At 51.7% G+C, this 27,817-nt stretch overlaps 1 protein-coding gene across 3 annotated transcripts in view; it reads left to right on the forward strand.

The window, feature by feature from the left end:
* The window catches only part of KIRREL3 (kirre like nephrin family adhesion molecule 3), a 354,811-nt gene that overhangs the window by 300,874 nt on the left and 26,120 nt on the right, over nucleotides 1–27,817 (forward strand). For all 3 annotated transcript variants that reach the window (XM_066203572.1, XM_066203573.1, XM_066203574.1), the window contains 3 exons: nucleotides 3,484–3,589; nucleotides 26,371–26,519; nucleotides 26,862–26,989. In XM_066203572.1, the coding sequence (XP_066059669.1) occupies nucleotides 3,484–3,589; nucleotides 26,371–26,519; nucleotides 26,862–26,989 (383 nt within the window). The remainder of the gene's footprint in view (nucleotides 1–3,483; nucleotides 3,590–26,370; nucleotides 26,520–26,861; nucleotides 26,990–27,817) is intronic.

Raw genomic sequence — 27,817 nt, forward strand, 5'->3', positions numbered from 1 at the left:
TGACCATCAGAGCAGCAATGAAAGAGCTGAGTCATAAAACCCTCCTCTTCCAAATGTATATTAAAAAAGGGGAGTTGGCAGAAAGAGAAAGGAAAAAACCCCAGTGCAGGGTCTGTAATGGAAACGCTAAGCGGCTCCAGCTGGAACATCTGTTCAATGTGATTTCCGTTCCACCAGCCACATCAAAGTCAGCCTCCAGTGAGTTACGCGTCGAACATCACAAGTGGGATTAAAATCATGTTTAATAGTTTGATATGCCATAAACTATTTATACTGCAGGAGCCCAGTGGCTCCATGGAAATGCACGCCCGGCGTGCCGGGATGGGGAGGAGCAGGGTTATTGCTTATCCAAAGCCATTGCTCCAAGCCTCTGCACACACATGTGCAGTTGCTCATTTTTACACCTTCTTTTGTCGTAGCAAGAAGGGATTTGGCTGCATCGGTATGTTTTCGCAGGAGGTAGGAGGAGAAGGAAAGTGGAGGGTGATGAGGGGCACATCGCTGTGCAGGAGGGTCTCCTGCTGAGTTTATCCTTGGAGCTTTGCGGTGTTTGTCTTTGTGCTTCCCACTGGGGAGTGGATAGCCCAGGGCTGAAGTGGCATCTTAGGCTAAGTGAAGAGGTTTGGAAGGGCTTGTCCACAGAGGAGAGGAGCATTCCCTCTCCATAGAGGGAATCTGCACCTGGCAGGGCAAGCGCCAGCACAGCCCATGCAGCTCAGCCTGCAGCCATTCCTCAGGTGCTGAGTGGGAACAGTGGGAGCTGAGGGGTTTGCCAAGGTGTCTCCCAGGCTGTGGGGCCTGTGAGGAGTGATGCCGGTCCTGGTGCCAGTCCCGGTGCCATCCCGATGCCCGTGCCAGTCCTGGTACCCATGCCCATGCCAGTCCTGGTGCCAGTCCTGGTGCCCATCACAGTACCCATCCCGGTGCCAGTCCTGGTGCCAGTCCTGGTGCCCATCCCAGTGCCCATCCCAGTGCCAGTCCCAGTGCCCATTCCAGTGCCCATTCCAGTGTCCATCCCAGTGCCCATCCCAGTGCCCATCCCAGTGCCCATCCCGGTGCGACGTGGCACCTGCACAAGCACTCGCACCCTCCCCTCCCACTGCCTGTGGGCTGGCTCTATCTCGTTCCATCATTCAAATTCATTACAAGAAGCCAGGCAGGAATTATAATTGTAACCGAGTGGAATTACATCCTGATGAGTTACAATTTGTGTCTTTTTTCCCTTTAAAATGCCCCGAAACACACTGGCACACACAAGCCCACGCTATCCGCAGCACCCGCAATACTCGAAAGCCCAATCCCATTTCTGAAAGGCGAGATCAAAGACTTTAATTCATTTCCTTTGCTCTTTTTTTTTTCTTTTCTTTTTTTTCCATTTTTTTGTCTTTTTAATTTTATTTTTTTTATTATTTTGAGTGCAGGAGGGAGCCGGGCTCATTTTAATACAAAGAGGCTCCTCTCTGTAAATCGTAGGCACAGCTCCTAACCCATCAAACAATGGGGAAGCTACTAAAGAGAAGTGTGATTCATACTTAACAAAGGAAGGTGATTAGCTGTTGTTGTCTAACAATAGGGAAGTGTCAGGATGCCTGGAAATGAATTAGGAGCCCGCTATACATCTCTGGGCTGCTATGTCAGGGAAGCTCATTTATATTCCCAACTGCGCCCATCTTTATTGTCATTTGAATTGCACATTTTAAAATGAAATTAGGGTAAATTGAAAATACCTATAATTTCCCCGTCATAATTTCCCATCAGGAAGGCAGGTGGCTGTGCTCACAACAAAGCCAGGCTCCCGGCTGGGTAAATACCGCGGGGTGGAGGAGAAGGAGGCACTGGAGCACCGCCGGGACTCCGCCTTTGCTTCCCCCTCCCGCCCAGCCAAGGTCACTGCCGAGGCCACCTCCGAGACTCTGCTGCCGTGCCCAAGCTGCTGACCTTGCACCTCGCCGGGCTGGAATAACCCGGGGCTGCTTTGGAGTCACTTCCCACACCAGCACGTCCAGCTGGAGCCTCCAGCAAAGGCACTGAGCAGCTGCCAGAGCGGGTCACTCCAGCAGGAGCCTGACCTGTGCGTGGTGGAGGGAGAGGCCAGCAGGGAAACTCCCATCCCTGTTAAACACAAGGACACTCCTTGGGCTTGGCTGGAGCCGTGGCTGCTCAGCATCCCTGCAGGAACTGGAGCCCTGGGCCGTGTCCAGCCCTGACCCCACAGCCCAGCCCAGGGCTCTGGGGTGCCCCAGCACACCTGAGACCAAGGGAGGTGCCCTGGACCAAGGGGTACCACCCTGGCAGCTTCTCTGCCCCCCTGCCCTGTCACCTGCAGCCTTTCCTCATTTTCCAGCTGGGAAGGGTATTGCTGGAACACTTGGAAGAGGAGAGAGGCAGCAGGTAAAGTTGAACAAAACATGCTGTACATATGCAAAAACACATCCTCTCCCACCTCAAGGGCAGGAGAGCCCCTCAGCTGTGTTGATGAGCCCCAACACCCTCTGCTATGGGACAGCTCGTTCTTCAGGCACCAAAATAAACCCTCCATAAAGCCATTTCTTTCTGCTTTTTCCCCCTCAAATGAGGTCCCATGCTTAAAACCTAAAGCTCAAGGCCTGACACCCCATCTCAGCCATCACAAAAAATTAAAACAGGTCTGGATACTCTTCATCTGAACATTTTGCCCATTTCCCACTTGCTTTCATCAGTTCTTTCCTAAATTTTATTTGCTGCTAAAGCGTTTAGATGCTTCTCACGTGAAAAGGAAAGAAACTGAGGAGCAGTTGGAAGACTGGCGCTGCCTATGACACCAGAAAGGCCTTGGCAGAGATGATTAGGCTGATGAAAGAGCAGAAATGCCACTTTAAAGTTAGAGGATAGACAAAAGATCATTGTTATATAGCAAGATATTAAACTGGTATGTCTCAAAGCAGGCAAGTTTATGTCCTTAAATGAGAATCAGAGCCAGCAGTCACATTTTCCAAGTGAAATGTTACATCAAATGGTGTCTGTGGCTCCTCTTCCTGTCTTATTCGCTGAAGCCCTTCAAGACAAGAGCAGCATTCATGGCATCAGCCTGTCTGACAATGTTATATGGCTTTAAACTGAAAAATGCCTTCCCACTGCCAGAGGGCAGGGCTAGATGAGATTTCAGGGAGAAATTCTTCCCTTTGAGAGTGGTGAGGCCCTGGCAGAAGTTGTCCAGAGAAGCTGGAAGTGTTCAAGGCCAGGTTGGATGGGACTTGAAGCAACTTGGTCCAGTGGATGGGGTCCCTGCCACAGCAGGGGGTGGAACTGGATGGTCTTTAAGGTCCCTTCCAATCCAAGCCATTCCGTGATTTTGGGAGATCACAGCATCAAGGAGTCTCAGTGCTTTTGCCAGGCTTTCTTACAGCCAAATTTCGCTCTGTAGCCTGAGGGCCCGGCAGGCAGCAGGTGGGGGGATGGTGCACTGTGTCTCTGGGCTGCTCATGGGCCTGTCTCTGTCTGCAGACCCGCCCCTGGTGAACCTGTCCGTGGAGCCGCAGCCGGTGCTGGAGGACAACACTGTGAAGTTCCACTGCTCCGCCAAGGCCAACCCTGCTGTCACCCAGTACAGGTAAGGTGGCACCCCTGGCACCACTGCTGAGAGCATCTCACCTCCCCCTGCAACACTTCCCCCCCAGGTGACCCAAAAGAGCTCAGCACCTCTGGCTGTGGTTTCTGGTGACCATTCCTCCTCCTCCCGTGTTTCTCACTGCGTGGTGCTCACTGTGGCTCATCCCCACGGCCTCTGCTGCCCCCGTGCCGTGCCCAGGGATGCGATGGCTGGAGCCAGCCCCTCCTCCCTGCTGTGGCAGGGTCCTTATCCCCACTCTGGTGGCTCCCTGGTGCTGCTCTGGCCTTGATGGTGCTGTTGAGAGGCTCCTCTTCTGCCCCTCGCCGGGTGTCTGCTGCGTTCTGCCGCATGCAGCTGCTCCTCGGTCAGGGATCCATCGGTGTCTGGAGTGGATTAAGAGGCCTGGCACTGAGCTGGCACAGCCATCTGTCTGGGGACATGGCGAGCAATGCACACCAAGTGAAAAGTCTATTATGGGAAAAATGCCTCTCCTTTTTTTGCACTCTTTTGTGATTTGAACAAAGCAGTTCTATCACCATCTCCATGTAACCCTTAAATAACCACCAAAACTGTGCCCAACACGGTGGAGCTGAGCTCAGGAGGGGCCAGAGGAGAGGTGCAGGTGCTGGAGATGTGAGGGGACACAGGGGATGGGGTCTCCTTGAGTGGGACATTCTCCCGGAGTGGGTGGGGCCGTCTCTGCTAGCCATGGTCTGCAGTGTCCCTGCACTGGGCACGGTGAGCTCGGAGCAGGGCACAGGTGGTTGAGGAGATTCGGAACAGGAGGAAATGTGTCGCTTGTTGCTGTCAGAGGTCTGGGGTGCAGACGGTGTGTGGAGTTCGTGCGAGCCCCAAGCCTCCCTGGGTCCTCTCTTCCCTCTGGTGATCAAGGAAAGGACTTGAAGGAACAGCTGAAACTGTGCCAGGAGAGGTTTAGGTTGGATATTGGGAAGAGGTTCCCCCAGAGGGTGCTGGGCACTGCCCAGGCTCCCCAGGGAATGGGCACGGCCCCGAGGCTGCCAGAGCTCCAGGAGCCTTTGGGCACCACTCCAGGGATGCCCAGGGTGGGATTGTTGGAGTGTCTGTGCAGGGCCAGGGGTTGGACTGGATGATCCTGGTGGGTCCCTCTAGCTCAGGAAATTCTGTGATTCTGTGTGTGCTCATCCAGGGACTGATGAGCAGAAGAGCAGATACTCTGCACTGAGCAGAGTCTCTTGCCATGGGCTCTTGGCTTTGGGTCTGAGGTCTCCTGCATCAGAGAACACCCCTCCTCTCACAGGTTGTTTTTTTTTTTTTGGTCTGAGCAAAGTATGGGTACGAGGAGTGGGGCAGGCTGTCAGCACACTTTGGGGGAAAAGAGCTTTGTGTAACCAGGTCCATCCCTGTCCCACCTCATCCATCAGCCACTCACCCCTCCTGCCTGGAAGGGCTGAGCATGCACACAGGCTCACCATCCATTCTGGCTCTGCAGAACCATACATGGATAATAACAGAGGAGGCACCTCCGGGGACAGGTTACCATGACCCGCCTCGTACAGCTTAATTAGTACAATCAAGTTTCCTGGTAGGAACGATTCCTTCCAGCTGGATATCATCACAACAAAGCAATAATTGTGTTCCTGGTTACACAGAAGAGTTATTAATTCCAGAAGTCAATTAATGTCAAAGATACAAATAGCCCTGGTTTCATATTTACAGCTGGTAGGAAAACAAATTGCGTGGCAGGCTGGGGGAAGGTCCCACGTGGTTCTTACACCAGGATTGATTCTGGTACAGTCCAAGGCAAAACAATCATCTCTGGTCAAGGAACCTGACAGTGGCAAGACCCTGGCAAAAGTTCTGCTCCATCAGCCTGATTCTCAACAAAGAAACCTTCCACATCATCCCTGAACCCAGCTGGGCTGATCCCTCGTGCACTGGAGCAGGCTGGAAGGCTCCAGTGCAGGGTTTCCACTTCCTTGGAGAGGGACTTTGGACAAAGGAGAATGGCTTCCCACTGCCAGAGGGCAAGGATAGATGGGATATTGGGAAGGAATTGGGAAGGAATTGGGAAGGGTGGGGGGTCCCTGGCACAGGGTACCCAGAGAAGCTGTGGTTGCCCCATCCCTGGCAGTGTCCAAGGCCAGGTGGGATGGGGCTTGGAGCAGCCTGGGATAGTGGAAGGTGTCCCTGCCCAGGTAGGGGTGGAACAAGATGAGCTTTAAGGTCATCTTGCCCAAACTATTTTGGCATTCTGTGATGCCTCTTGGCTGTTTCCACCCTTGGGATCTGTGCCCAAGCCAAGCTGTGTTGCTTTTCTCCCCCAAGCAGAGGTGGACCCAACACTGTTCTCACATATTTGCTGCCATTCTGGTAGCACAGGGTTTTGCTGTCCTCCTCTGCCCTCTTCCTTCCTTCTCACCCATCCTGAGGCCACAGGTCTTGTCACCCTTCCTGAGCCTCCAGGATTCTACTTTGCTGCAAATGGCTTTGGGATTCATTTCATGACGGATTTTAATCATAAAACTAATTGCATGGTTTTTCAGGCTATGCTTTCCCACAAAAAGGGTTTTGAGGGGAAAAAAAAAAAAAAAAAAAAAAAAAAAAGAAAAAAAAAAAGCATAACAAATGTAATCACTTTGGGTTTTTCATTTCTTGCGTTCTCTTAATATGTAAACTTCACATGAGGCTTTTTCCCTACCACTGTGACAAGCAAACAGGACTCAGCGGTGCTTGCTGCGGCTTCCTTCTGCTTAAAGGCTCTGATTGATGGAGGGGGGATTTGTTTCCCTTCCATGAGATCCCACAGCTCTTCACTATGTGGAAGCAGCAGATGTTTCAGCACTGAAGCTTGGAACCCTCTGGGGTGGGACGTCCAAGCAAGGAGCCCCCTGCACCTCAACACTGGCCAGGAGAGAAGGATGGGGTGTGTAAAGCCCCAGGACCAAGACATCTGGAGGTTTGAGAAGGCAGAATGTGAGCTTGGTGCCATCCTCAGGGTCACTCAGGACCCCACCACTGGTGAAAATGAACTTATTCTGCCTTAAAAACAAAAACAGGAAGCGTGATTTTTGTTTCTCCTTGGGCAAGGACCACTCTGATGTATCTCCTATGGCTTCCCTCACGCTCAGACAGGGATCCCAGATCTTCAGACAATATTTATTTTTTAATCCCTCTCCAATATGTTTGTCGGTAAATAACTCTGAACACAAAGGAAGAGTGTTTAAACAACCTAAATCCCCTTCTGTGGGCATAAATCCACAGCCAGCTCCACAGGGCCATCCCTGCTACCAATAAACCAGCAAGCTGTCACCTTGCTGGAGTTTTTGAGGAGCCATAGGTTTTGCATTGGGTTTTCTTCCTGGGAAAAGCAGATGACGTCAAATATCTCACCCATGAATGTTCCCTTGGGAAGCATCCAGGAACTGGGGTCTTTGTTAGGATGAAGCCACTAAACCACCTCCGTGGTCCTGCCGACCCAAGGTTTTAAGCCCAGACATCTTATTCTCTTAGTTAGGAGAGCAAAGGAAAAGAAACAAAATTCAACACAATTTCCCAGGAGACAAAAATCCCCCTCTGCCCCTAGAGAGAACATGGCTTTGATGAAATTGAGCTGCTTTTTCCTTAGGAAGTTTTCTTCATGCTCGCCTATATAATCACACACAGGTCGATTTTAATGCAAGAAAAACCTGGTTGGAAAAGAGACCTCGGAGCGATCCACTCCCGGAGCCAGAGTGGAAAGTTACAGCCTGCACTGTGTGTTCTCTTCTGAAGGCGGAGGGTTAATGGCATTTTCTCAAAACTGACAGATTTTCAAAAAAATCTTTGGCCTTGGTGGCATTTTCTAAGTGAGACTCCCTCTTCTTTAAAATCTGCTGGCATCTCAGGGTGTTGGGAAGCAGGCAGGGCTGGGGCAGGCTGTCCTGTGCTGGAGGCACAGCTCCTCTGCTCCTTTCCTTAGCTGAGGATGCTGGAGCTGCAATCCCAGCCCTCCTCCCTCTCTGGCAGCAGCTTCCTGACGAGGAGCAGCATTTTCCCCAGGGAGGTTTGTTTGCCCACGATGTCACCTGGGCTGTCACTTGCTTTTGGACACAGGACAGGCCGGTGTCACCAGAAGAAAGTGGAGGGCAGAGGCTGGTGAGGCGTCACAGTGACCCTGAGCAGGGGGTTCTGGCACGGGGTGAATTAACCCTCTGGCAGCAGGGGTTTGCTCATGTGGATGTTTTCCCTCCTTCCATATAGAGCAAGCTTTGCACAGACACATCCTACAGCTTCTGTAGGGTCTTATACCCCATCTGGCCTGGGTTTACCCCACCTCTGTCAGGCTCCCTTTGGAGCTGAAGAGCAGCTCAGCCCACCAAAAAGCTCCTTGGTGTTGCCAGTGCAGCATCCTCCACTTGGAAAAGGCTCAGGGGGACCTGGGATCCTCAACAGCACTTCCATGGATGCGTCCCAATCCGCTTTAGCACCATGGACGTGGGGCTGGAAGCCCAAAGAGGCTCCCTGGTGTCCCAAGGGTGGTAGGGGACAACACTAACCTTTCCTCTCCCCTTCCCTTGAGGCACTGCCAGCCCCTGGAGCTCGTTTGCCGTTGGAGCATCCCAGTGCCAGACTGGGGCAGCAAACGGCTCAGGCTGGCACCTGTGGGCACATCCCACCTCAACATCCCACCTCCATGCGCCTCTGCAGCGTCCTGGACAGGTCTGGGGTGGGGAACCTTGGGAATTTACTGGGTTTCTTTTGCTGCAAGCAAACGGGCAGGAAAGGGAAAGGGAGAGTAATTAGCTGTCGCCGTTGTTCTGCTACCTGCGATGGCGGCTAAAATTAATGGAAAGCAACAGAAGTCGGGGCTACGTGAACTGACTCCCAACCAGGCCTCCTCTTTGCTCCCTTCAGATCTCTCTATTTGCCAATCTTCTCGTGGCTTTTGATGTCTGTTGTGTGTCTGTGGGGTGTTTTTTTGCTGTTATTATTTATCACTCGCAGTAAGAAAGAGAATCTTTAAAGTGGCAGAAGAAAATGGGAAGGTTTAATATTGCAGGAGGCAGAGTCCCTGAGCCTTTCGGGCTCCTCGGCTGATGATTATTTTTGCGGAGTGATGGGGAGTTGGTGCAGGCAGGGCAGTGATACAAATCTCATTCTGTGCATCCACACAGAGCTCTCGCCCCCAGGGCTGGCAGAGACCTTTGCAAATAATGTTATCTGTGGAGGCAGAGGGGGACATGTGGAGCCACCCTCCAGCACCAGCTGCAGTTCCGGGGACCACTGCACTTCCAAAGAAAGATGTGGGACTAACAGACACACAGAGATAGCTGGGAAGGGGGAGACATCCCTCCCGGCTGCTGCAAGGTGTTGAGCACAGCAGCTGTGAGCAACACGCAGCTCTTCATAGCTGAGGGAGGTTGCAGAAGGTCCAGCAGGTGCTGCAGCAGGAGCAGAGGTCAGGAGGAGCTGGGGGGCATTTATTTGTCAGCCCCCCAAGGGATGGTGCTGTCGCCCTTCTTCCCATCCCACGGCCAAACAGGGATCACCGCAGGTGCAGTCCGAGCAAGTTCCACTCCCCTTGCTTGCTGAAGCCCAGGGTGCTGCCTGCCCAAATCCCCCTGCACCAACCAGCTCTGTGAGTGCAGCCGCAGGGCTTGAGCCCCACCATGCCCCTGGTCATGCCGTGCCGAGCTCAGAGCCATCCCACAGCATCCCCCGTCCTGCCCTCCGCGTGCTTCCCCCTGGAGCACTGTTTGTTTGTTGGCTCAGTAAGCTGGGGCCAGCAGGAAAGCCTTTGCTCAGTAAATACTGTTTTATCTCTGAACAGCAGCTCGCTGTCGCTCATCAAATATTAATCCGAACTCAACTGCCTCTTAACCAGGTTTTCTTTAAAGGCGTTGGGACTCAAACACACCTGGTGGGAGGGAGTGTCCTGGCTTCCCCCTGACTTTGCCCAGGGCAAACAAAGGGACAACAACAGGGAAAAGATCCCTGGTCCTGTTCCTCCAGCCCCCTCCACAGGATAGGCATTTCCCACCCAGCTTTAGGAAAACAAGTGGATGAAGAGCCCGAGAGCCTTTGGTAGATCTGGTGTCTCCAAGGGTTGTACATGCCCAGGTACAGGTTTGGGGTGTTTTGGCTGCTGGCCTTGGGGAAAAAAAATGGCAGATTTTTGAGGGTTCAGGTAGATACAGAAAAATTTCACCTGATATCAAAGAGCTGTGAGAGAGAAAGAGAAAATCACAATGTGCATCTTCTGTGCATTGGCCTGCCTGCCTTACACTGCGCATCTTGGAGGCACATTCCCACAGTTGGTTTGAACAAACCTGGGGAGAAATTCAAACTCCACAGAGCTTTGCTGCTCTTTACCCTTCGAGCCTTGTCTGCCCCATCTGGAGACCTGCTGGCCTCTCACCAGATTTACTCATGAGATGCCTCAGCTCCCATGGGGGATCAAGTTCTTCAAGAGCACATGCCCCATGTCCTGCTGGAAACAGCCTGGAAGTTTGCTCGGACACTTGAACCAGCTCCCCCGTGGCTCAGCATTGCTCTGGTGCCTGGCAAAGAGCAGGAAAAGCAGCAGAAAATGGGGAAAGCCTTATCAAAGGGATGGGGAATGGAGGAGGGAATGAGCAGCTGGCCAGCCCTTGCTTGTCTTGGCAGAATCATTGCACTTTCACTGCCCCAGTGGATGTGGCTGGATGGACCAACTCACTGCCAGGAGCACTTTCCATCATCAGTCAGTCATGGGCTCAACACACAGACCCAGCTTCTCCAAAACAAATCCCAAGGAAAGAGCCAAGAGACATTCCCTGCCGTCCCTGAGTGGTTGATTATGGCAGAGGGGGAAGCCCAGAATGAAGGTCAGCAAGTCATGGAATCACAGAATCAATCAGGTTGGAAAAACCCTCTAAAATCATTGAGTCCAGCTGTTAGCCCCGCACTTCCAAGGCCACCACTAACCCATGTCCCCAAGTGCTACATCCACACATCTTTTAAATTCCTCCAGGGATGGGAACTCCACTACTGTCCTGAGCAGTCTGTTCAAATGTCTGACCCACATTTTAGTGAAGAAATGTCTCCTAAGATTCAATCTAAACTTCCCTCCATGAAATTTGAGGCTGTCTCCACCTGTCCCACATCACTGATTTGCATGGAGGACCCAAGGAATCCCATCCTTAATTCCTCACACACACTTTCCAGTGATCAGACCTGTTCCCATGCCCCCAGGGATACATCCTTAGCAGGATAAAAGGGAAGGTGAAATAAAACTGCCTCCCACATCCAGGCACTGAGGAGAGCTGGGCTCATAAATGCATGTACCCTGTTTCATCTGAGCATGAGGAAGCCACATCTATAATAGAGTCAAGGAATTCAGGTCTTGGAAGGAAGAGCCACAGGAATTTTTTGCTGCTGCCAGGTCAGATGAGCAGAAGGACAAATCGCCCCAGACAGTGGGAGCAAGATGTCTCTGTTCCAGCTAGTTCTCCATTGCTTCTTTGCTTGGTCAGTCAAGCTTCTGGGTCAGCCAAGCTTCTGGATGTGCCCTGATCCCTGTTCCTGGGTAAAAGGGAAAGGCATATTTGGAGTTTAATACCCTTTCATGACACCAGTGTTGTCCCTACATGTCCCTCTTCCATTCAGCTGAATATTTTCACAGATCTGTAGGCTGTAAAGGCCAGAAGGGATTCTTGGATCGTGGGAAGCTGATCAGAGATTCAGGGCAATGATTTCGTTGGCAGCTTTTGAGAGAGAAGTGGCAAACGATCCATTTAATGGGCACTGCTTCCAGCCAAGCCAGAGCAGGGGCTGTTTTCCCTCTTCTGGCACTATAAAACATAGATATCTTTTAACATACCCTTCTGGTGGCTTTGAAAAGTGTCTCCCGGGAGTGTTTTTGTGTTCCTTGCTTTCCTCTGCCCCTTCATGGAAGGCCCAGGATAAAAGTGACCAACCCCTCGTGCCCTGCATTCCCAGAGCTTCTGATCACGGAGACCACAGCCAGACCAGCCAAGGAAGGGGGATCTGCTGTAGTAACTCTTATTAAATTACAATCATTCCTCTCTTAATATTTAAAAGGGACTGTCAAGGGTTTGAAATGCTGCAGGGCCCCAGTGGCTGCAGACGAGGTGTGAAGTCTGTGCGTGTGCACGGGCACTTTTCTCCACATCCATTGTACTCAGTGTCCCACTCATGGGAAAATCACCCAGAGTCCTCCTCTGGGAACTGCCCAGGGACCCTTTCAGGGCTGGGTTGGATGGGCCACGGAGCAGCTTGGTCTAGCAGCCAGCAGTGGAAGGTGTTGATGAGCATTAAGATCCTTTCCCACACAAACTGTTATGGGATTCTATGATCTGGGGCTGATGCCTTAAGTTTCAGCTTTCATGTTTTTCAGATTCTGTGCTGCCTAGGGGTGTAGTTCTGAGTCTCACATTCAGTGTCACTCAGCTCTTCACAGAGTAGGGAGACAAAACAAATCCTTTTTCTGCTGGAGACCCAGGACCATGAGTACAACTTTCAGGCCCAAAAGCACAAACAATGTTGGACTGAAGAGAGAAAACAAGAAGGATGTGACTTCCTAACCTGATGCTGTAATTGGACAATTAAAGCCCAATATGCAAATGGACCAAACTTAGACAAGTGTGAGACCTTGTCATCCATTTTGTGTCCGTTTTGTGACCATTCTAAGTCCACCTTGGGTGTAGCCCTGGCCAGGCTCTTGTACTGCCCAAGGTGGAGCCTTAAAGGCCTTTTAATAAATATTTACTTTATTCTCTAGCTCTGTTCAGTCTCTGTTCTAGGTCAGCCTTCCCAAGGCATCCCAAGCTCCTGCAGACTCTCAGGGATCCCAGCTGCCCAGAAGGCTGCAGAGAGATGAGGTGGGGAGCAGCTCAACAAATGCCTGGTCCAGACCGGAGGCATTTCAGCATCTTGAAACGGAATGGTCAGTTTGGTTTTGCTGCCATTTCTTGGCGCGCTTTGGACCTTCTCCCCCCCCCCCCCCAGCCAGCTCCCTCCTGCAGTCCAGCTTGGGAAAGTTCTCATTTATGCCAGTGTGCGGTTTTTGTGGCCCTCCTCCCCCCGCTCCCATCTGCTCCCTCCCGCCCCAGTGGCCGGGGCTGCCGTCTGTCCAGCGGCGGGTGCTGTGAGTCCATATGTTGTCCCTCGGCAGGGCTGTCACCTCTCCTGCTGCCTCCCGCAGCCAAACTTGGCAGGGAAGGGAAGAGAAGCTGGAGTGGGGAAGGGGCCCGCAGGCATTTCACAGCAGTAACAGAATAAATCTAATTTATAGACATAGCAAAATGCAGCTAAAGCGGGAGTTGAAATAAATGCAAAGCACACCGAGGTCTCAAGTTATCGGCACTGTAACATTTTTCCTGACTATCTCTGTTTTCCTGCCTGGGTTTGTCTTTGTAGCTTCCTCCCAGACAACTGGACCTTTGCTCTGAAGTGAAAATGAAAGCTGGGGGAAAAAAAAAGGAAAAAAAAAAAAAAACAGGAAATGAATTCTTCAGATCTCCTTTGTGATGCATCAGCCCCATCTGCCAGCTCCCTGTGACAGGGAACGGAGCGTGGCTGGGTGGCAGGTGGAGAGACAGGCTTTTAAAAAAAAGGAAATAAAGTAAAATAAAAGGCACAACTATCCCTGGAGCTGGGAAGTGAGCCTGGGCTGCTGGGGGGGCTCTGCCGAGGCACAGAGCTCCAGGTGAGACTGGGAAGACAGGGTTGGAAGAGCCTTCGCTCATGGAGGTGTGAGGACAGGGAGATTTGTCTTCCCATTCCCTGGCTTGTCAAGGTAATGGGAACAAGCGGGTGGGAGATGTTCGGAGGCAGCTTGAACTAATTAGGAGAGAGCGTAGAGGAGACAGAGTCTGATGGAGGGGGGAAAGGAGGGGGAAGGAAAACGCTTTGTACTGGTGAGCACCATCCCTGATGTAGAGAGGATGAAAGGTACCAAAGCAAAGAGCGATGGAGCAGCCAGCCCGGGGCTGCCAGAGGGGGTTGGGGAGTTCCAGGGGAGCTCACAGAAAGGTGGGGTGCCCCATGGTGTTGTTCATCCCCATCCCAGCCAGGACCACCCCGGGAGTCACCAGCATCGTGGGTTTTCCAAACTCTGCTCCAGCCCTTTCCCAGCGTTAGTGGGAACCTGTCTCCAAAGCAGAATCTCATTTTCAGCAGATCTTAGGGTTGTGGTTGTGTTTTCCCAGCCTTGTCAGTCACCCCTCCTTCAAGACTTTCTCCTGGAGCCGGGAATGTGATTTGGAAGGGAGCATCATTGCCTCCTCTGGCCAGATCTCCTCTCCCTTTGCAAGAAGTGGCAGCATTTTGAGCCTAATTTAGCAGTCTTTAATCTGAGTTATTCCAAACCACACTTGCCACTTCCTTCATGCGTTCCCACAGGATGATGGGCTGATTTCACAGAACGAAAAGCCTTAAGCAAATCTTGTCACACAAGAAAATTGATTTTTCAAAACTGACTTTTACAAGATTACTGGTGGTTTTCTTCCCCTCATCTTTCTTCTATATCATTCCCTTCCAGTCTCACGAGGTGGCTTCAGATCTAAGGAAATTAGAGATGCTGTGACTAAATTGAAAATGTAAAAAACTGGGAGAAAGAGGGGGAAAAAAGACACCCAGCACCTCCTCTGCTGCTGCCTCTGAAGGATACGGCTGCGCGTGCTTGTGAAGGAGCAGAGCTGTCTCCTTGACCTCTCCCACTGCCATAACATTGATGCCACATCACAATAAAGTCTGTCCAAGGATTATGCCAACACCTCACAGGGAACATCTCCTGATGGGCATCCCTTGGTGACCCCAAGCCAGATTACAGGGGTTTTTTTCATTCTGTCCCTCAATCTGTACATATTATTTTATCTTTTGGAATTAAAAAAAATAGTTTCCCCCTGCCGCTCAGTTCAGAGACATCTCAATGTGTTTTGTTAAAAAAAAAAAAAAAGAAGACAGAGGAAGAGTTGCCTTGAAGTTGTTTCAGACAGCTTAAAATATGCTAAGCTTTTGTGTTTCTGCCCCATAAATAATGAATCCTCTTACAGCTTCTGAGTCAGGAAAGACGTTGATTTAAGAGGTCTTCAGCTCTGTTTGAGGTTTTTCTGCCAGAAGGGGAAGAATGTGACCAGGGATGAGCAAGGCGTGAAGGTGAAGCAGAGTGTGCAAGGAGGATGTGGGATAGGGACAGAGGTGGCACCCACCAGAGCCCTGCAGGAGCTGTTCTAAGGAATTTCACTCCTTGATTCCCTCTTTTCTCCTCCACTGCAGATTTTGGGGGCTTAGAGGTGTGTTTAAATGGAGGACAAATCTGTGAGCATCTACTTCTGTCACTGTCTCTGCCCCAGTAAACCAGTGGGGATTTGGTGACTGCAGCAGCGTCAGTGGTGGGTCATTTGACTCATGCCCCAAGTGCCACCCTTGGAGACATCTCTGCTGAAAGAATGGTCAGGAGAGCTTCAAAATGCAGGCCAGCAGGCATGGCAGGAGAACGGGAAACCCAGTGGGCCCCACATACCCTCCAGGACCACCAGGTGTCCTGGTGACTTCCCCAGTACCCATGACTGGACACTGGCAGCCAGAGGGCTCCTCCTGCCATATATCAGCTGCTGCAATGTGGATCCACTGCCGAGCTGGAGCTGGGAAGTCAGGCTGAGTTCATCAGGAAGCAGCAAAAAGAGGAGGAACAAGCTGGCTCAGGCTGAGCTGGGGCAGGGGAGCCTTTCCTCCCCAAACCTGTGTGACAGTGGTACCTGTGCCAAGGACATGCTGTGCATCCTGAGCATCCTCCCCCCCGGCATGGAGTTATTTTGGCACAACTCTTTGGGGTACACAGCGCCTACCCTTGTACACCCCATTCCAGAGAGACCGCAGAGAAATTCTGGTCTCCTCCAACATGAGGCAGTGGAGTGACCCTGTTCGCTTCAGGTCTCAAAATTACCCTTGGCTTTCTGTTCCACTCTGCTGGCTAATATTAAAGCAAAGAGAAAAGGCAGGATGTTGTCTCTGGATTAGAAAGTTGTTTGTAAAGCATCAACCAGCATTTCTTGCTCAGCTCCACTTTGTTACTGAAGTGGGTAGTGAAGAACTTAATTGTTGTTTCTTCTGGAGAATTTTTTTTTTTTTTTAATGCTGTTTTGTGCTGCTTTATGGAGAAGTGGATAGATAATCACAGAGCTCTTTGAGTCAGCCTGTTGTACCAGGGCACAGCCACATTGGGTTGTTTTCTTGTGACATGGCTGAGAAGGGCAGAGTTGTTCCAGGGTGACAAGGGCATTCCAGAGGCTTGGGAGAGAAGAGTGGCTTGATCATAATTTTGGGCAGGGATGGATGGATGGATGGATGGATGGATGGATGGATGGATGGATGGACTGATGGATGGCTGAGAGAGCTGGGGTTGTTTCAGCTGGCAAAAAGGAGGCTCAGGAGAGACCTTATTGCTCTCTACAGCTGCCTGAAAGGAGGTTGTAGTGAGGTGGGGGTTGGTTTCTTGTCTCAAGAAACAAGTAATAGAATAAGAACAAACAGACTCTCATTGGACCACCAGAGGTTTATACAGGATGTTAGGAACATTTTCTTTCTCCAAAAAGGCTGAACAGCCCTGGCACAGTCTGCCCAGGGCAGTGGTGGAGTCCCCAGCCCTGGAGGGGTTTAGGAGGTGTGGAGCTGTAGCACTTGGGGACATGGGTTAGTGGTGGCCTTGGCAGTGCCACGTAACACTCAGGCTCAATGATCTTGGAGGTCTTTTCCAAACTGAGCAGTTCTGTTATTCCATGGATGAATTTCATACTGAAAAGATGAACAGATCTTTTTTGGTGAACTCGTAACTTTATCCTACTCCCCTGTGGAGCTGCCTGTGTGTTTGCATTAGCACAAGGGGGCACACTTTGGATATTTATTATTCCTCCTCATGACTTGCCAGATCCCCAAGCTGCTCACACTCCAGACAGCAGAAGTCCACGTTCCTTACACAGAAATCCCTGCCCCTGGCATCTTCTGTGAGGAGATCCCCACAAAATGAGGGCTCAGCCCATCTCACCCAGGGTGACTCAGCTGCCTCTGTTGATAATCCTAACGTGAACCTGATATCCTGTTGATAATCCTAACGTGAACCATCTGATCTAGACACAGTTGAGCCCTGAATAATTAACTGTTCTGGCAGGGCAGGCCAGGGAACCTGCCAGAGAAGGGGCTGTGCCTCACAGCAACCTGAGGACACGCCAGGAGTCAGACAGAGCACAAGGAACAGGCCTGAGCCATGGGATGGGAGCAGTGGCTGTCATAGGGAAGGAGGGGCTTTAGGGGCGCTGCTGGGGCTGGAAAGTCAGACAGAGCCGGCCCAGGCTGGTGGGCACCATTCTTGGTGGGCCAAAGCATTGCCTGGGCTGTTTGACATGTCCAAGGTTGGCCACCATCCTTGAAGAGTTAATAGAAACTTGGCCTGAGGCCTGTCTCCTCTTGCCGTGCCAGAGAGGGCAGACCCTCTCATGCTACAGAGATCAAACCACAAAGCCCTTGAAAACATCCCAAGCTCAGGACCAGGTCAAAGCCTCAGAGGAGCTTTAGGAGCCAGCCAACAAAAAGAAAATCCTTGGAGAAGACCCAGACACCCAGCAACCCTCTGTTGCATGAGCTCCATGTGCAGAAAGGCCGTTCCTGCCTGCTGTGCCAATCATTTCTGCCCTGAAATGTGTGGATTTGGCAGCTCCAGTGATCTGGAACATGAGGGCCCGGCCCAGCACCACTTTCAAGATCCCCAAGCAGCAGCTCTCTTATGCTGATGAAGACCTGTGAGTTTCTGTCTCCATTCAGCATTGTCTTTTTCCTGCCGATCTCAAAGGAATTGCACTTGGAGGTGTAAAGTTGCAAAAGCCTCAAGCGCAGGTGGAAAATAAGAACTGGAATAGGGGGAAAGGCAAGTTCAAGCAGCTTCACAGCGCTAAGATTCATTTTGCACTAAGGAGGAGGATAAACACGGCGGAGAATTAGCTCTTCAACACGCCAGCATCCATAAATCTGGCTAAAGACATCCTGCTACGGGGGTGGAGTGGGGTAGGAAGACCCCAGAAAGGACTAATCCTGTTAAACGATTTGAGAAAACACAAACCACGTGATGAAATTGGATTACCCAAAATAATAGTTAAGCTATTAGTCACGTCTATTGTGCGGCGGGGTAAGTCAAGATGATGTAGGCAGGGAAAATGAAATGCAGCATCACCGCCAAAGGGGTAGAAAAGTCCCCGAGGACAGGTGACATCTCCAAGCACTTCCAGGACTGGGGGGTGACTCACATCCCCAGTATTTCCCCAGGATAAGCGGTTTTGGCAGCTGGCTGTCATAGTCTGAATGGTTTTAAACTTTCTCCACATACATTAAAATGAGGAAATTAATGTTCATAATTTAACGTCGGGGAGAAAAGTACAATTTTCTTATGATTCCATGACTCTGGGGCCAAAGATTCTTAAATCTAAAGTCCTCTACTTAGAGGGAAAAGGAGTTATTGCAAAAGACGGTGAACTTGTGAAAGGGGAGGGACAGAAAAACATCCATAGTGGCAAGAGAAGTGTCAAACAGGCATTAACGAGGACAGGTTTGGTGCCCAGCCCTGTCATGTGATGGGGTGGAGGAGGAGGGGGAAGTTTAAACAGCAGGATTAAAACAGCACAACTTCTAAAGCGTTTGCATTTTGTTGTGGTATGTCACAAAACCAGCTCGATTTGCAGAAGGAATCACCCAGTCCGTGCAGTTTGATGCTTTCCCTTTGAAACAGAAGCAGCTTTTCCAGCAGGGCCTCTCTGGTTTCTTTCCAGGGGGGGGACGAGGGTCCTGGTGCAGGGAAGGAGCCAGGGGGACACGATGGGACGGGCTTTGGCCATCCCCTGCCTGCTGCTGAATGCCGTGTCCGCAATCCTCCCTGTCTGCCCCGCTCTGCTCATGCTGGGGTGCCCAGGGCAGGTTTTATTCCCCACCATCCCCCGGCCAAGCCCAGCCCGGGGGCTCGCGGGTCTCTCCTTGTCTCCGGAGCTCGGTGCAGCACCAGCGGCAGCCCGGCACTGCCGGGTCCATTGATTACCTGCACGGCTCATCAGCCCTCTCCAACTATTCCCCACGGTTGATCAGTCAAGTCATTGACAAGTTAACAGCTTTGTTTACTTCTCCCTCTCGCTTCTGCTGCCAATTTGTTCTGATCACTGTGCTAAGAGAGAGACTCTTTTGATTGTTTTCTCACCAAAAATGAGCCATGGTGGGTGCGTGGACTGGTGGCATGGCTTTAATTGTGCCATCTGGGAGAGAGAAACCTCCTCACCCCGTTTCTTTCAGGTTCCTGTGCCTTGGGCAGCACAGGCCTGACCCCAGGGTGTCCCTGACAACCTCTCCTCCAGTACCCCAGTGCTCCCCTGGGAGCTGAACTCTCATTGAACATCTTCAAGTGTGATTTGGGGAGCTCTAAGCAGCCCCTCATGGATTTTGCCCACCCACGGGACCTGCTGATGACAAGGAGGAGATGCAAAACCCAGGCACTGCCCTTGAAGACTGCAGCTGATGAGCAATCAGGCTCATCCCAGCCTCCTGGCTTGGCAGGAGTGGGAGCACTGGAGCTGAGATGGAAAATCAAGCCAGAATTTTCCTCTGCAGTGAGGTGTTATTATTATCATCAAAATCCCAGAGTGTTTAAAAACAATCCAAGCCCAGTAGCGGCAACTGGCGCGTCGTGGCGAGCGCAGTCAGACACCAAACATGTCCTCGTCAGGGGTAAAAGTCTGAAATTTGGGAAAAGGTTGCAAACTTTCTCCTTGTTTGTTTGTTTTCCAAAAATAAAAAAACATATGGGGAAAAAATAGGCAGGAGGAGATGAGCAAAGTCGGCATCTCTGCATCTGAGCTGTGGCATTTCCACCTTAGAACTCGAGGTTCTCTTCGTAGTAGAGCCGAGATCCCTAAATTGGGATAGAGAGGTTTGGGAAGAGGTCATCACTGCAGCAGCTGTATGCACAGAGGCTTGTCAGGATGGGAGCTGGAGGCTTGGAAACCTTTCCTTGAGTACAGTGGATACGATACACAAGGAAATCCTTTTCCATGTGCTTCCATCCCCTGTAGTCAGCACAGGTGAGGCCACATCTCAAACCCTGCGGCCAGTTTTGGGCCCCTCACCACTAAAAAAAGACATTGAGGTGCTGGAGCATGTCCAGAGAAGGGAGTGGAGCTTGGAAAGGGGCTGGAGCTCCAGGAGCAGCTAAGGGAGCTGGGAAAGGGGCTCAGCCTGGAGAAAAGGAGCTCAGGGGGGATCGTCTGGCTCTGCACAACTCCCTGACAGGAGGGGACAGCCGGGGGGATTGGGCTCTGCTCCCAGGGAACAGGGACAGGAGGAGAGGGAATGGCCTCAAGTTGCCCTAGGTCAGGTTTAGGTTGGATATTAGGGAAATTTTTTTTCATGGAAAGGGTTATCAGGCATTGGCACAGCCTGGTCAGGACAGTGGTGCTATCACCATCCCTGGAGGTGTTAAAAAAGAAAGTGTGGATGTGGTGTTTAGGGATGAGGGTTAGTGTAACCTTAGCAGTGCTAGGTTAGCAGTTGGACTGATGGAGGACATGAAAGAAGCACACTCACCCGTCAAGTTGAGAAGTGAGGAGAGAAAGAAAGTTTATTATGATTTGGGGTTTTTATAGGGTTTGGAGTTAGTTCAGGGATTGGGGGGCTAGAGTAACACCTCTCTGACCCCAGTGGTCAACTTAAAAGTCCATCAGTTTGTCCTTCCCCCTGGAAGGAATGCGTATTTACAAAACATCAGTCTTTGTTTTTTGTCACAAGTGTGAGAAAGCTCCAGCCCAAGACTGAAAAATCAGGGCAACGCTGATGATCTTTCCAACCTGAACAATTCCCTGGCCCTGTGATTGCACACCCCCGTCCCCGTGCTCGAGGGCCAGCCAAGCCTCAGCCAGAATTCAGACTGGGGAGAGGTTACCCAGGGCCTGCCCGCTGATAAATGAACCCACACTCAGAGGGGGAGGCGCAGGAGCCACACGAGGCCCACACGTCTTCATTAGGGAGGGAGTGGGCGGGAGAAGAGGAATAACCCCATACATCACCATTATGAAAATTTACCCGTAATAAAGAAATAATTTGTGCGATGCATCACGCCGTGCGGGGGGTACCGTGACGCCGCTCGGGCTGGGAACCTCACTCCATCATTTCTCACCAGGCTGTCACTAGCAGGAGCCATCCGTTGTCCCTGTCCCCTCTGGACCTCCTAAAGAAGCCAGAATGTCATCATCAAAGCACCATCTCCTCCCCGTGGAGGATACCAAGGCTCTGGGGCCTCAGGGGATTTGGGGTGGTGCTCACAGCATCCCGCTGGGGACAGCTCTCCTGTGAGGAGGAGAGGAGGGAAATGTCATATCACACACTGGGAAGGTACTGCTGGCAATAAAGCAACAAAACCCATTCTCTGAGCAATTTGTAGCAATTAATAGCCATTCCCAGGAATGAAATGTTAATTAATTCTTTCCCTGAGCCACGCATTTATTTAAGGTATTTGTGGGTGTTCTTGGTACTTTTATTAAGCAATTAAAATGCATCCAAGAAAATATTTATCCATTTTAAGTAATTCTTAGTAAACACGATTTATATGGCAAGCAACCACTTTATTTTGCATTGTTAATTAAAACCGACGACACACTCCACTTCCCCGGGTTATTCGCCACCAGAGCAGCCGTGCTGCCAGGAGAGCTCGTTCAGAGCTGCTGGCAGCCCCACAACCCTCCCTCAGAACCTGCAGGCTGGCTTTGTGCAGTGCTTGATGGGGCGTTTCAGAGCGCAGAGAGCCCCAGCAACCCCATGTTAAACCCCCAGGAGTTCCTGTGCTGCTGGAGGGAGCCATGGCCTGACGAAGACCTTTCTAAAGAAGATTTTGTAGAGTCCTACAGCTTTCCCAGGGCTGGGGAGTCCTGGGTTTGTTCTCACACGCTGGGTGTTGAAGGATTACAAGCCTTTGTAGGGCAGGCAGAGGGAAGTGTGTGTTCAGGTGAGCGTGAGCACGGATGAAGTGCATGTTAGCAACGCTCCTCCACTGACTGACACCCTGTGGGGTTTGCTGTGCTCTCACTGTGAGCGTGGGGAACTCTTCGAGGGCTCCCCCAGCCTGGAAGCCCAGCCAGAAGCAGGATTCATGGGAAAAAAGGGATGGAACTGCCAGGTAAAACCCCTTGTGCAGAAGGAGACACAGCTGAGCATCCCACTGAGAGCCCGGGGAGAAGCACAGGTGTGTCATCCCAGCTTTTGGCAGGTTTCCTTCAGAATCCAGAGCAGAAGAGGAAAAAACACTAAGACATGAAAACTGAAACAAAGCCCCAGCATTGTTTAGGAGCTGTCAAATCCCAACTGTTCTCTGTTATTTGCTTGTGTGTACTCTGAGTTGGGAAGGAATCAATGGAGTCAGAAAAATGCTATTTCCCTGAAGAATGTCTCCTAAGAAAAGTTCCTCCCTCCCTCGTCAGTGTTAAAAGGACCCACTGCAGGTATTCTATTTTTGTTCATTCTTTAATCACTGGCTTTTCAGTGCTGACTGTAATAACCCCTTTGAAACTTGGATCAAAATATCTCTTTCCTGGTTGAAATTTGTTTTCTTCCATCACCCGAGCAAATTCAATTTGCAGAAGATACTGAATTGGGAGGCACCTGGTACTCCCTCCAGAGAGGCCAGAGGGAAACAAAAGCACATTAGAAATATGGGAAAGGAAACAACAGAATGAAACCCAGCCTGGAGGGGAAGAAATGCCCATCTGGGGACACAGGCTGAGATGGCGCTTGGTGAAGAGAAAGGAAAATGAGAAAATGTGCACATCTCAACCCTGGAGCCAGCCTGGGAGAGCGGGGGGTGCTCACCTGGAGAGGACAAGGCTCCAGGGAGAGCTCAGAGCCCCTGCCAGGGCCTAAAGGGGCTCCAGGAGAGCTGGAGAGGGGCTGGGGACAAGGGATGGAGGGACAGGACACAGGGAATGGCTTCCCACTGCCAGAGGACAGGGATGGATGGGAGATTGGCAAGGAATTCCTCCCTGTGACAGTGGTGAGGCCTTGGCACAGGGTGCCCAGAGAAGCTATGGCTGCTCCTGGATCCCTGGAATTATCTAAGGCCAGGTTGGACAGGGCTTGGAGCCACCTGGGATATTGGAAAGTGTCCCTGCCAATTGGACAAGATGAGCTTTAAGGTCACTTCCAACCCAAACCCTTCTGGGATGGTGATTCTATGATCTGCATTGGTCATACGACATGGGATGGTGGGGGCAGGGGTGGTTTCAAAGCGGGGTGCTCCAAAGGTGCCTGTCAGTGGTAGAGGGCAGGAAATGAAGACACCCCACTGTCACCCTGTGGGGACCACCCAAGAGGCACAGGGGCACTGGGATAGGTCCCACGGCATCCCCTCTGCCTGTGCTACCCTTCAGCCTGGAGAGCCCAAGGGAGTCACAGAAACGGGTCCTGTGGGCAGGATCCCCACAGACAGACCCTCACCCCTCTCCTGGCACAGGGGAGCCCCCCCTGCCCCTGCAGCCCCTGCAGTGGGGTCTGGCCAAGGGTGAAAATCAGCAAACAGTGACAGGCGAATTAGTGCCCAAGTCACCCGGGGAGAGGCTAAAGCAGGTAAATTTATAGAGTCTGGAAAAGACCCTGGGTGGCACATTTGCAATCTATAAACGCCTTCAAGGGAACAACATAAACGAAAGGAGCCCCTGGTCTCCAGGCTGGCAGCACCAGGAGGGCTGGCTGGCAGCCAGGCTTGGTGCAGTACAGCCACAGAGACGGGAGGAAGAAATCACAGAGAGCCCAGGCAGTGGAAGTGGTGGATGGGGCTGCAGGAGCATCCTCCCCTCTTCTCTGCTCCATTTTATTCAGGTTCTGTTTATAAATAACAACTGAATGGTTAATAGGCGAGCAAGGCACGTTATGGGCTCGTTAAAGCCCTCAGTAAGTTGCCTCCTGGCTCTCCACGAGCCCATCACGGGAAGCTTTACAAGAGGGTTATCAGCTGCCATTATTAAAAACCAATTTGACATTATAAAAGATCTATACTGCTCGTTCAGCCACATTGATTTAGCCATGTTAAGCCTTGGAAAACTGGAGCAAGAACCTTGATCTCTGCTGAAGCACGAAAAATTGGTGTTTGTGACACATCTCCGCGCTCGGGAAATCCCGTTTTGCCGCAGCAATGGGTTTTGAACAAATCCATAAAGCGCCGTGCCACGGTTGTTGGGGGGTGTTTTCCCAAGCAGCTGCGATGTCAGACAGCCCTTGGAAACCTTGTTCTCTGTTTTGCAACACCCAGAAGGATCTCATCTGAAGTCTGCCCAGCTCAAACCCACCTCCAGACTCTTCTCCGTGTGGTTCCAGTTCAGGAACGTTGGGAGGATGAGCTGCAGGCAGGTGCAAGGACATGACCCAGGAAGACCACAAGTCACTTTTGTTCTCATCTTGAAGCCTCCTTCTTGTCCTTTGCACAGCAGGGAGGGTGGATTTGTGCAAAATAACCAGGCAAGTGCCTGGCACAAGAGAAGCTCTGGAGAAGCTCCCAAAAGTTTGGTGCCACACCCTGTCCCACTGGCAGCTGAAAAAAATGGTTTCATGTACCTGCTGCCTCCCTTGAGCACCTGAGGAGCAGAACAAGACCCTCCAGAGGCTGGAAAACTGCTCATGGCCGGGAATCTGTACAGGGACAAAGTTGTAAAAGGAGCTTAATGGAGCAGAAATATTCCTGACAAAGAGCACGGGGCACTTCCCCATTCACCTGCTGGAGTTCCCCTGTCACTCTAGCTTTGTACCTCCCCTCCTTCTTTCCCTCTTTGCTTTCATTCATCCACAGCTCCTGAGATATGGATTCAGGCCTTTTGGACCAGCAAACCAAACAGAAGATGTCGGGAACGTGTCTCCTCTCCATCCCACAAACTGTGCTAAGCTTTGGCCATGAGGTAACAGACCTCTGGCAGCTGTCCCCGTCCCTCTCCTGCCCCATCCCCAAGGAAGCAGCGGCTGCCCCAGCACTGGAAGATGCCGTCCACAGCGGGCAGCGGCGTTCCCGTGCCGGGGAGGCAGCAGGGCAAGGCGGATCCATGGAGAGGCAGGGAAGCGGAATGCTGAGCTCAGCCTTGCAGGCTGACCCCGAACAAGCCGCTTGGCTTGGGCTGCAATTCCCTGCGGGAGGAGAAAGGCGTCACCAAAGCATCAGCGACCACTCAGACCCTCGGAGCAGCGCCTGGGAGGCTCCGCTCGTGCCGGGTTTTCCGTACGGAGCCTCCCTCACTAACACACGAAGTGCAGCCCTAGAAAAAAGCCGGCGTCTCCTGATTAATTATTGGAGGGGGAGGCGAGGGAGGAGGGCGGCAGGGGAGGGAAGCTGAAGTGGCCAGTCAGCATCTGTTAGAAGTGCAAAGATAAATGGGAGGCGAGGGCAGGTCAGTGCATACAAATCCCTTCCATCCCCGCGGGAGCGCCGCTCGGAGCCGTGTCACCACGGGGGAGGCTGAGCAGGTCACTGGCGGGAGGCGCTGAGGTTCACAGGGGCAGGTGCTCGGGGAATTGCCTCTGGCAGCACTCGGAGAATTCTCCAGCCTGCCACGGACCAGCGTTCCGCTCTCTCTCCAGCCCCACTGAGGCACGTCAGTGTCTGTGCACCTTCAGCAGGAGCTCCCCGCGACTCCAGTTGTCCTTGGCTGCCTTTGGGGCCGCATTGGAGCAGTGTGGAACCATGGCAGAGTGACAGGAACAAGCAGAGGGCAGCAGGAAACTGATGGGAGGACCAGGAGCAGATGCTGCTTGCCTTGAAGGGGACAGCTTCCCCCAAACCACCGAGTGTGGGCAGCAGCCTCCGCGGCTCCTTCCTCTCTCCAGAGCCCAGCTCCCAGTGCCTGCATCTTTCCCAACCCATCCAGCACAACCAGAAGGGCAGCCCCAAAACAACAAGGCAGAGACTCCTCAGGGAAGCCCTCTTCTCTCCAATTTACCTGTCAGTTGTTTGGGGAGGGTTATTATATGGTTTTTTCCCAGGCTTTTTTTTTTTCCCCTTCCCCAAAGAGTGGCTGGAGTTTCACACCGCCTGACAGCATCTCCCGCCTTTCCCACCCGTTCCCGAGCGGCAGGTTGCCAGATGGTGCCCCATTAGGTCACATTTGCTCATTGTTTGGCAAACAGGGCTTAATTCAAGTGCTGAGTTGACAGCTTGTTCTCCAAGACAATTTGCAAGTTGCAGTGTTGCAAATGCCAGCTTGGCTTTTCGGGAAATGTTATTTCAGCTGCCTTAAAGGGATAAAATTCTCTTTGACTGGGAAAAAGAAAAAAAAAAAAAAAAGGAAGAAAAGGGCCAAAGTGGGGGGCAGCAGAAAATGTTTTTAATGGTTTTGATGTGGAAGGACCAGCAGTGTTGTTGGCAGATGTTCAGGAACGGACTGTCATTCCCCATCAAGTAGAGACCCTCCACGTCCCATTCATCCCATCACTGAGGTCCTTCACAATCCTAAAGGATGAGGTGCATTCCCAGTGAAACAGGGTAAAAGAATTCTGGTTTCTTTTGGAACGGTTTCTGTAGGGGTACACGTACACATCTCTCTGATGGATCCTCTCCAAAACCTGTGGATGTAGTCCCTAAATCCCTGGGGAGGGAGAATGCTGAGAACAAGTGCACAAGCCTTTTGAAATCAGGGATGCTCTGGGCGTTCTGCCCCCAACACATCTACACAACTGCCCCAATCTGCCCCCAACACAACTACACGTGGAGGTGGCAAGAGACACAAAACAGCACCATGACAATGCTCTGTTTTCTCCAACAGGTGGGCAAAAAAAGGCCAGGTTATAAAGGAAGCCTCCGGTGACTTCTACGAAACCATCGTGGACCACACGTTCTTCTTCGAGCCGGTCTCCTGCGAGGTCACCAACGCTCTGGGCAGCACAAACATCAGCAGGACCGTGGATGTCTACTGTGAGTAACCTGTTGGCTTGAGTCTGGCTTCCAGGCTCAGCAGAGCTGCTGAAAATCAGGAGGCAGACACAGCTCAGTCTGCCTTGCCCAGGGTGGCAGGACTTGCTGGGCTCTCCTGCAGCTCACGCTTTGTGAATGCTCCTGTGGTTGGACCTGTGATTTCCTTGCCAGCTCGTGGGGTGGTCACTGGGGAGCTGGTCCCTCTGGAGTTGCAGCAGGCACCTGCCTGAGGCTCTTCTCTATTTGGGGCCCATCAAGATGTATCACTGCTCTCTCTGCCCTGTGTGGTTTGAGGGTTTCTGGCTGGCAGAGCCCATCACTAACTCCAGTTTCCTCTGGCAGTCGGGCCCAGGATGGCGACAGAACCACAGTCCCTCCTGGTCGACCTGGGCTCGGACGCCGTGTTCAACTGTGCCTGGACTGGGAACCCCTCCCTCACCATCGTCTGGATGAAGCGAGGCTCGGGCGTGGTAAGAGCAGCTGTGGGGCAGGGGAATGTCCAGGGCATGGGGTGGTGCAGGACATTTCCCATGGAGCAGAACTCACGTGGTCTGGGAGCTCCTGACTGGATGAATGCTCACTCCTCCGAATGCAGAGGGGTCCCGAGAGTGGGGGAATTTATTTCCATGATGATGGACAGAAGGGTTGAATCAGAGCATCACTCAGCACCTCACTGATGAGGAGCAGATCTGCAATTCACCTGCATGTGGTTCCTTCTGGGATGGTCCGATGTGGCATAGTCCTTTCTGGGATGGTCTTCACAGGGATGCTCCTTTCCAGGACAGACCTCCATGGGATGTGTGGGCCTGAGAGAATTTTAGCCTGCTTAGCAGCTGCCAACATTTTCCCAAGGAAAAGTTTCTCAAGAAAGTTTTCTCAAAACAATCTTGGTAAACAACTGTCCTTTCTCAGAACAATCTTTGTCCAGCTGGTGTTTTCTGGTTTTGTAGTTTAACCAACGGCATAAAGAGGTGTCATTTCTATTCACCAACCATGTTAAGTCTGTATCAGAACACCTTATAAAAGGTAGTAAGAATTAGACAATTTGCCTTCTCAATTATTTGGAGTTTTTTGTGTCTAACAGTGACAGGATGGACCTTCCTGGGATGGTCCTTTCTGCCCCCAGGCCTGGGATCTCACATCCCTACATGTTCACCTCAGCACTCCCTGCTGTCGACTGGGGCCTGCTCCAGGGAGCAGCTTGGATCTGTCCCAGCAGACTTCTCCACGTCTCTTTTGTACTGAAAATCGTAAGGAGCTTTGCCAATCATAATCGCAGCTCAGTCAGCCCCGGGAGG

This window comes from Chamaea fasciata, unplaced genomic scaffold, assembly GCF_029207755.1.
Source record: "Chamaea fasciata isolate MVZ Bird 193981 ecotype frontalis unplaced genomic scaffold, bChaFas1.0.hap1 SCAF_24, whole genome shotgun sequence".
Classification (NCBI taxonomy): Eukaryota; Metazoa; Chordata; class Aves; order Passeriformes; family Sylviidae; genus Chamaea; species Chamaea fasciata.